At 35.6% G+C, this 10,275-nt stretch overlaps 1 protein-coding gene across 15 annotated transcripts in view; it reads right to left on the bottom strand.

The window, feature by feature from the left end:
* Window positions 1–3,537: 3,537 nt before the first annotated feature.
* The window catches only part of LOC139982976 (uncharacterized), a 31,011-nt gene continuing 24,273 nt past the window's right edge, over window positions 3,538–10,275 (bottom strand). For 7 of the 15 annotated variants that reach the window (XM_071996265.1, XM_071996262.1, XM_071996263.1 and 4 more), the window contains 5 exons: window positions 9,804–9,869; window positions 9,252–9,430; window positions 6,441–8,011; window positions 6,039–6,162; window positions 3,540–5,319 (listed from right to left, as the gene is read on the bottom strand). In XM_071996265.1, the coding sequence (XP_071852366.1) occupies window positions 5,144–5,319; window positions 6,039–6,162; window positions 6,441–8,011; window positions 9,252–9,430; window positions 9,804–9,869 (2,116 nt within the window). In that variant the 3' untranslated portion in view covers window positions 3,540–5,143. Of the gene's footprint in view, window positions 5,320–6,038; window positions 6,163–6,440; window positions 8,012–9,251; window positions 9,431–9,803; window positions 9,870–10,275 lie in introns of all 15 variants that reach the window. The other 8 variants (XM_071996271.1, XM_071996272.1, XM_071996273.1 and 5 more) reach the window with 4 other exon arrangements.

The raw sequence follows: 10,275 nt of genomic DNA, 5'->3' as shown, positions 1-10,275 counted from the left end.
TGTAGGACAAATAGAACCATATATATGCCTTTGTCTGACTATAAGATCATTGAACCATCACGAACAACTTTTTTGTTTAGCTCTTGGGGAAAACTCCGAAAACTCTTCTATTTGCCGATTCCTGAAACTAGAAAGTACGGGGTGGGGGGGCTTTCCGTCTTGACCCGCAAGTAGAGTGAACGTTCACCACAACAAGTGTGTTTAGCGTGGGACTATCAAGGGGAGACTTGTCAACATTGTGAACATATATATATATATATATTTTTTTTTGGGGGGGGGATGGGAGGAGGGGAGTCGGCAAACTAAAATATACACGGTAAATTTCAGAGGGAAGGAAAGGGGTGAAAAAAAGAAAGAGTGAAAGCCAGAGGAAGAAGTGAAGATCATGTGGAGGTGGATGCTAGGGGAGAGAGATAAAAGTGATATGAAAATACAGAGAAAAGAAAACCAAGGGCAGATAAATGGCGATCTCTGGGATACTGTCAAATACACTACAAAAATATACAATCTAAATACCGGAATAAAAAATTGCACCACATAAATACAGCTTGATAACATCAATCAAAGGGGAAGGGTATATTGTTTCAAGAATGATGGAAAATAAGACACAACAATATATGATTATGGTGTCTGATCTGTTAGCTTCTTCTCTCTACTGCTATCAGGATGTAAGTGACCACAGGTAAACACAACTCACTTAGTCGTGATGACCTCTGACCCTTACTATGCCTAACTGTTATCTTGTCAGGTGATACACCAGTGCATGAGAGGAGGTGAGAGACAGGACTGATTGATCGTGTCGAGAGTTTTTTTTAAATACATGTGATACAAAAAGATAGACGTAAACCGTAGCATCGTTTGAACACTACAAAGAGGACCCTCTTCCGCCCCAAGCCACACACACACACCCTCCCCCACGTTCAAATCATATCCCCTCTTGGCAAAGGAAATGAACACCAGTATAAATAAACCGATACAGATATTTATAGCCGCTGTTAATTCGCTTGTTAAATCGTGTAGGCCTATATACAATAATACAAAGCTGAATGTTTCTCCTTGATTGAATTTCCCCAACCTAACCCGCCTTAAATCAGAGGGTGGCCAAGCTCCTGCTTCACAGTTATAGCTACAATCGAACAACATGTACGAAAGCAATTGATCTCAATCTGGAGATGCAGATGTATCAATAGCTACAGATTCAACGGTTTGTCAATGTCGCACGACCTGTTAACGAAAGTCTGGAAAAAATGCTTGCCCCTGTCGTATGTATGATCTGTTCTGTTCAGATACGTTCTTTTTCTTTTTCCGGAATACGCCTCCATGTTTAGCAACCTTTCGTGCTTCAAATTACAATTTCGATACTGTGTTACTGCAAACGGGCTGTATGTAAAATGCGTACGTAAACACTGTGCTAACTACCTATCATCTTGAATATCCACAGCACTGACCAACGTACATCACTTGCGGTCATAGCTTGCCGCACTATACCGTTCACAGCCAGGTACATCTACGATCAGGTGACCACTCAGAAAAGTCATGTGAGTAATGGGTGACACGCAAAACCACTGAAATCAAAGTCCCCTATTACTAAAAGTAAACCAACGCCCCCACCTTTAAATATCAGAGCAATTTGAGCTATACAATGAATCACTCAGAAATCTTGACGACTTTAAAATATATTTACCAAATTGTGAATAGAACTTTACTGATAGTGTGTTTGAATGGCCATTTGATTCAACTCCACCGTTCTGATTTATATTGGTTGAAGTTCACTGCGGTTAACATATTGAACATTGCTAGATTCTTCTAAAATTTCTATAACCACTGCAACAATATCACATAGTTACACACATTCCACTATGCATTGAACATCCTTGAACGATTTGTTCTGAGAGTAACAGGTCACACGATGTGCGCATTTACCACATACTGTGTAATTATCAGTACTCGCCTATACCATGAAGGTAAACTATCTAACGGATGGAAACAAGAAAAAAAATACAATTATAGTTGCATCTGATTATCTACAGAACAAGAATAAGGATTTACAAAGCATCAAATAGTGATTCTTGAATTGTGATACTTAGGAAGAATGTCACTGGTGGGTTGGATTTTAGTAATAGCCGCCAACAGCCACCCTTAGATTGCTACGTTCGGCAACATAGCGGAATCAGGTAAATGTTGGTAGATCAAATAACGACACGGATTTGGAGTAGGTTTGTGTAAAACTTATTATTATTTACAGCGTTTGGAAATAGGTGGTCTGATTTCTGGCCAGGTTTTTACTATCACGGTTTCACCACTGCAGAAGTCGAGGATGACCAAGGGTCGGTAATACTACAATATAACGGGAACAGTCGTTAGGAGACTCAAGGACGAATCCAACTATGGAGACTATGCTATACCTCTATGGTAAGCGATGAAGCTATAGTCACGCCCATTACCTCCAACAAAGTATATTCATAGTGACCCGGTTACCTGACCTCAAATACTATTCAGAACAACACTCACATGCTCACATAACGCACGCAGCTCAGTTATGCATGGTTACTGGGTTGTGCAGTCGTACGTTGATTCGTTAAACATATTCAAATATTAGGCTAATGAGGCATGTATTAGTAGTTGCTCGGTGTTAATTCTTGTTACACCCTGCTATAATTATAACATACTGTCTCAGTTCTTACTTGCCATTTTAATGTTGAAATCATCGTAAATAAGACATCCAAAACTTAATTTCTTTGAAACTTCTTTGAAACTCTTTGAAAAAAAGGTGTTGCCAATAAGTGTTGGCAAAATGCAGCCAAAAAATTATGAGTACACGAAAAAAGACTATTGAGTTAATTGTTTGGTACTACCTCTTGAAAATATTTACATTACCATCATTATAGCATCTTAAACAAAAGGCTGCCTTGTAATAATTTATTTACACATTTTCATTGTTGCCTAATGTCATGCACAGTATCGCTACATCTTGCAATTATTTATTTACACAGTATCATAGTAACCTATCATCATGTACAGCATCGCTACAGATTGTTCTTATAGCATTTTACAATGCTAGTCCGCAAACAGTTAATATTTGTTATTTCAGTTTTAACTTTACTAAGTTTTCCCCGCCCCCCTCAAAAAAAAAACGTTTAATAGGCCTGCAAAAAAACATGTAACAGGATGTACTGCCAACGTGGTGGGAAACATGCTTGTCTTGCTTTTGCAAGTACATAAGACCAACAGTTATCACTTTTTCGACATGTTTTCTTAATATTCAAGTACAACATTAATTTTTCTAGCTCTCGCTTTTGTCTAATTTTCCTTAGTTTACTGTCTGTGATTAATAATTCCTCGGCACAATTGCAGTGAGTCCGTCATTGTACACATACTACAACGTAGTTGCATGTAAACGCCTGTGGTATAACATAACACACCACAACGCTACAGAATCTTTCACAAATATATACATATATTATTATATATATATATTCATATATATATTATTATTATTATTATATATATATATATATATATATCTCTTGGCTAAAATCTCATCATATCTCATCATCATTTACTTAGTAAGAAACGACCATAAAAAAGTTTAAATTCATTAAACTTTATTATTAGCTACGCCATGAATTCCAGATACACAATATCATTCTTGTGAAAAGAAAAATGTGACTGTTCGGCATTCGGTTGAGAATATATGGAGCAATGCGGTTTCTGATCGCATGTGTTGAATACTTTGCTACAGGTAGTATTAAAGCAATCACGTCAACTTGCTTCCATCTCTGTGTAATACGCATTAACATTGACGAGCGACTTTATCGTCCTTGGTTAACAAAATTAATGTTGACAGATCGAGCGGGAAGATTTTTTGTTGTGGGAATATACTTTTGTAATTTAATCATAGTTGGAATCTCTACATCGCATTATCATTACTATGATTAAATGTGTTGCTCCAAGCAGAAATTCCCCAGACACGACTTTAAAGATGTCATTGTTTCGTGAAGAATAAGTCAGAGGAGACATCTTAATAATTAACAACAACTCGTATCTAAAAGTCTTGGAAACCCTTCCAAGGACTTCATGAAATCTAAAAAGAAACCACCGCAGGCGCCGATTTGAGTGAGTTTTATAGCAGAGTACCTAGATTGAATCTGTAAGAGAAGACGATTTTGGAAAAGAGTATGGTATGTTGACCAGAGTAGCTCGTCCGCTTATTAGTATTATAGATATGACTCATGTATTATCAAGAATTCAATTGCATTAAATTGTAAAATGTAAACGTTTTAATGTAAATACGCTTTGCGTGTGTAGATGGCCATATTCTGCAAAGGCCTTATCGCTGGTATAAGTTTAAAACAGCATATTTGCTTTCAGAATTTGCGACAGAGACTGTTTATATATGTCGCACTAGGATATAAAGAAACCTATGTCTGGTTGTTAATCATTTAACATAATTGTTATCAAAAATGTGTATAATTAAAGTAAGAAGTTGTAAATAGAGACTGAGAGTAATTCGTGCAACGTTACCCTTAGCTTGTGCTGTTTATCACATTTAAATTTGCATACCATTAAGCAACACGTTTATGATTGAAGTGAGATAAATCGTCTGGTTAAAATAAATTGAGTATTTGACATTACTTGCAAGTCATTTCACGTATTGCATTTAGTAAATACTTCACAATTGTCTCAATATAATTTTAAGGTATTTTTCATGCGAAATTTTCTTTTAATTTTTCATGCTTTCAGAAAGAATTATAGTAATTATTTACATTAAATCAGCAAAATAAATTACGGTAAATATTTTACAATGTTCACATTACTTTAGACAAATCATCGATATTCTCAATCGCTTAAATGACTGTGTTACTTATGTTTTGATATTTGGAATTACAATCAATAACTTTAAAGTAAATATGGTGATCTTTGTATGCACATTTGAAAACAAAATAAAATAATATCTCTCATGATTACTTTCGTCAAAATTGTCATTATTTTACGACTAAGGACTTAACAGCACAAACACATTTTCATTATTTTTTTTTCTATCCTAGTTGAACTATTTAACAGTTGAATTAAAATAACAATAACATTTAAAGATTTACCAAAAATGTTAACGAACTAGTCACAATTGTTACGAAATCTTTAATTACGTTAACTTTTCCTCTGTCTGGATATTACATTTATCGTCAATCAACGGTACTTGTTTTGGTCGGATCTTAAAAAGACGTTTCCCCCTCCGAAGCGCATTAACTACACAAGTCGTAACTTTTTTGTGGACTTGTAGCTTTCCTAGAATATGGAAGACGCCCATCAACAGTTCTCCTGTGTTTTAAGAGAAAGAAAATGGTTAACGTGATATATTGTTCCGTTTTTGTAGGAATTCCGCTATATATATCTTTCTTTAAACACCTTAAAATATTTATAGTCCAAAGTGAGCGTACAAGTAGCACTACAGCTCAATTTAAGTTGATTTCATTAACTGTTTCGACTTTCGGAAGTGAGGCCATAACGACTGGAGAGGCCCTGAGTGTCTTTATTCCGGAATCAGAAGACTATTTTAATGGAACGATAAATATATTTGTTTTCAAAATTTACAACTAAAGATTCTCAGCAATTTACCCATATCTCCAGTACAAACGTTAAGGTTACGATAAAATGTTCAGTTCTAAAACCAATTGTCAAGTGATAATAAAGTTAACAAATCTGACGCAAGCGTAACTCATCATTTTTGCAACAATGTGATAAATTTACCCGATATTTTATATAAAAAAAGGATCAATATAAAATTTGGTTGCAAATTGTTAAGTTGATATCATTTGATATATTGAGAATTTTGGCAGCACATTTATGAGCGAATCTAAGTTTTAAGATTTGAGGAATGTTTCATTTTGTTTCGAATTGTTGATCTATTAACTCAACAATTTATCATTTTGTGTAAAATCGCTAACCATATTGACACGAAGATCTTACCATCTTGATAGGAACTTAATGTTTCAATATTTCAATTATTTTCAGTTACAATAGATTAAATTATAACTTACCAAACACAATAGCTATTACTATAAGGTTCAAAAGTATTAAAAACACAGTAAGACCATCTTCGGATTCATCGTGATCAATTGCAGCGATAAGAACATTAATCAGGATCGCTGTTAGAGCAAACATCTGAAGAAGAACGGAAGCGAATATGTTTACTGGAATTGTTCAGCATTAGATTAAGAAGGATTTTTAACATTTAAAATTATATGAAATATTTATGAATAACTGAATAATGCAAAAGCAGTAAGTATGTTAAATAATCAATAAACACATTGTTGGATTTCTAATTAACCGGGGACTAACGATTCTAACGTTATCAAGATATTTGTCTTTTATGTGACAATTATTTATTTTATGCAGTAATTAATGAAACATACGTATGCAATATATTTCGTAATATTTACCTGAAGTTTTTGTTCAAATGAGCTCTTCATCGGTAAGTATCGTGCATGTAGAATCAAGAACAGAACCGAGATACCGATGGTTAGAAGAACTGTCACTCTGCTTTCCCAGCCAAGCAATGTTATCAAAACGGTTTGTGTAACCTTTCGGATCAGTTCGAGGATTTCCCAAAACCAATATTTGTCTTTGTAATTCTCGCACAGTATAGTAAGCCATATAGGAGTACTGCTATGGGTGATATCGTCAGTATTAGTGACCGGATTAGTGATATCGTTTCCACGTGATACTGGACTGCTAAGGGTGAGCTCATGATATGATAATTCAGATCGCTTTTTCCACAAAAAGAAAAGCAGGCAAAACGGAAACGCAATCACATACAGCACAGTTGCAACGAAAGCCAAGATTTGATACAATTGTAATGTTTTGCATTCAATTGCAAAATCAGATCGAAGGACTTCAACACAGTATTTTCTGTTTTCATCCCAGCAAAATCGTTTGCAAGCGCGTGGGTAGAGCTGGAAAATTATGGTACAGATCGGTGGGTAAGTCAGAAACAAGATAGCCAACACGTACGTTAGAAGCTTTGATTTAGTCCCTGGAAAACTAATGCGATAATAACATTTCTTTGCTTGGTATATTACAAAAGGTACAACCATGATTAAAAGTAGGAATGTCATTGCGATGATAAATTCAAGTTTTGCGTTTATCTTCAGATCTTTCACAAAACAATTAGGACGAATGAATATTCGCAAGATGTTCAATTCAATGTATGCAACAAATTCACCAATGACGTACAAGTTTCCTGCCCAATTTAACTCATGAAGGGAAGTGAAAAATTCACCAACAACTTGATAAAATCCAAGAACTATTTTGAACCTAGAGATAAACATGTCAATAAGAGCTCTCTTTTTACTATGGAGAACCTTGCTTTTCTGTTTTTTGTATTGCCAAACAAGTAGTACATAAACACATATAACCAGTAGTAAGATGCCAATGACTTCAAGGATACTGTAAACTAACTCGGGGCATTCCAAGCATTGGCCTAGAACAATGTAATAATTACTGATACATTTGGAACACATTATTCCCTCGTAGCCAGTTTCGCATGTGCCTTCGATATCAGTATTGTTATTTATGCAGCTTTCGCTTCGCGGACAAGAATGAATGTTTGGTAAGTCTCCGGAGTATTTCGTTGTTGAAGGATCGAAATTGGCCGATTCTGTCATTAGGTTGGCTACAAAGCTTTTGTACTCAGTGAGATTTGCTCCTGGATATTCCCAGTTCCAAAAGTAACCCTTTCTTAATGTCTTGTAGTCCTTTCCATAACAATCCAGAACATCATTTTCGCAAATCTGACACACATTAAAACGGTCAGTCCTGGCATAACCATCCATACAGAAGCAGGCTCTGAATCCTGCGTGTATAGTTTTGTTCGTTCCTTCTGGACAGACGATGCAATCATCGCTGCTGACTCCTTCACCAAAGGGAACGTATGTTCCCGCGTTGCATTTCTTGCATTCTACTTTGTTTGGGATATTTGATACTTTGGCAATATCGTCTTGATAGTAACCTCCTGTGGAAACAAAAAGAAAATCTATGTCCAAGCTATTTATGAATCGCTTTTCTGTTCTACTCCTTCGCAGGAACTTAATATGGTAGAACAGCGTGGTACATGTCGTGTTATTGAGCAACCTCATAACAGCCAGCTGGCTAACTGTGTGTCTAACATGAGATCAAAATTAGTTGGTCTAAGGTTTTTTCCATACATTATTATTGTTACAGAAGATATATAACTGCGATGACTCAATGGTATTTCTTCTAAAATAGAAAACCCATTTTCTTGTGTTCTACCATCTCTTCTGTTCGTAAATAACACACCTGACATATCATTTAACATCTGATACAGACAGGCAGATTTTCTCCGAAATTCTGTCATTATGAGTAGAATGTACTACAGTCTTGGGTAGAATATGGTAAGGACGGATTGTGGCAACGTCTTCACTAGACATTTGTTCATTATGAAGCTTCCTGTTTTTCTTTTTAATAACCTTTTTTTCAATTTCAAATATGTCGTACTGCACGGCTGATATGAGTTCAGCTTTTACCACTATTGACTGGGAAAATTTCGTACGAAGAGGTTTGCGACACTGACTTTGTATTAAAAAAAAAGTAAACTAAAATTCTTAATCGTTCTTTTGTTTATAACAGCTTTGGTAACAGCGTCCATTGCCCTAACTGTCGAGTTGTCGTTAAGAAAGTTACAGCGTTGGCGAGAAATGTGAGACTCTCCGATCGGAAAACCATACATTTTTGTTGAGTGCAACGTAGCAGCATTCCCCTTTTCGACTTAGCTACCATCCCGGAGTAACATTTTAACTATATCACTAGTACATAACGGAGATAACCCAATAAAATGATAACATATTTTGTTATTGATTTTACTTTAATTCATAATAAACATGTGATACCAATTGTCGTAACTCTGATTTTTGAATTGTGTACATCGGCATGTTTAGGTCAAGGCCACAACTAGTTTTACGAATATGAAATCGTTTGCGTTTAAAGCTATGCGTATAAATCATGTGAAATGACAGTTTGCAGCGTCATTTCGCGTCACGATATCAGCTTCATGGGAGCACGCAACTTACCAAATAATTATGGATGCGACATTTCGCAATCCTGCTAATGCAGTGAATCTCAGTGATAATGTTCATTATTGGTCGCGTACACCGGTCCAATGCCCGGTTGACGTCTGCGCCAACTGGATACTGAATCACACCCATATCAATCTTAAAAAATATATTGCCTTATACCTGGTGGACATGGTTGACATCCTCCAGTTGTTTTGCCGTAAAATCCCTGCTTACATGGTGAACATATGTGCGATATCACGTCTCCGGAATTGCATTCAAATCCTGATGCCATTAACGAATCTACAACTGTTGTTTCGGTAATACTGAGGTTGAAAGAAAAGTCCTGGCTTAGGCATACACTTTTGGAGAGAAACAAAGAAGACAATGGATTACAATTTACTTCTTAAATGTTAATTAGTATACAGTTTGAACAGGGGGTCGGTTGGGGTGGGGATGGGGTAATTTTACAGCTGCTATTGGTTGGAGTTGTAGATGGCAGATGCCATCAGGAGCTGCATCATTTGCAGTCATGTCCATGTTTCTTACACAGGTATTAAACAATTTATTTGTACAAGGACTTACCTGCTTACATCAATAACTCACTCTATTATATACCACCTAGAAACGTTGAAATCCTTTAAATTGGACCAAACTTATCGCACAAGGCATGTTTCAAGAGATGAATCAGTCACACAATTAGCTTTATTTATTAGTAAACTTTCTAATCTTTACATTTTCGTTTGAAATCCTTCAAACGTTGGGACCTCAATGGATTGAATTTTGTCACAGGCAACGTACCTTTAAGAAAAAACAACAGAATTATTAGACGTTAGGAAATCTGCACGTCGAAATTATGCATCGCCTTTAAAGATATTATGAACAATACCACAAAGCAAAGCCATTCATTTAAAAAGTTTCTGTTAATCACAGCAAATTAATTATATTTGCTCATTTTAAACTTGAGTTGATAAATTTGTTAAAAATTATTGTTAAACGATTCCTGACATACGGACGACACATATCCAGAGGTTGGAATATTATGCACATTTTGGGAAACTTATAAAAGTGAAATGGTGACTGTAGCAATGAGGGAGAGTTTATATTCTATATTATTTCGTAAAATTGAATCAAACTTGTAAATATAGCTGGTAATTATTCGACTTGAAACGCACTCGACTCGTTAGAACTGTGCTGTTTAATATAT

Source organism: Apostichopus japonicus, chromosome 16, assembly GCF_037975245.1.
Source record: "Apostichopus japonicus isolate 1M-3 chromosome 16, ASM3797524v1, whole genome shotgun sequence".
Classification (NCBI taxonomy): Eukaryota; Metazoa; Echinodermata; class Holothuroidea; order Aspidochirotida; family Stichopodidae; genus Apostichopus; species Apostichopus japonicus.
This window is presented reverse-complemented; position numbering and strand designations above follow the sequence as displayed.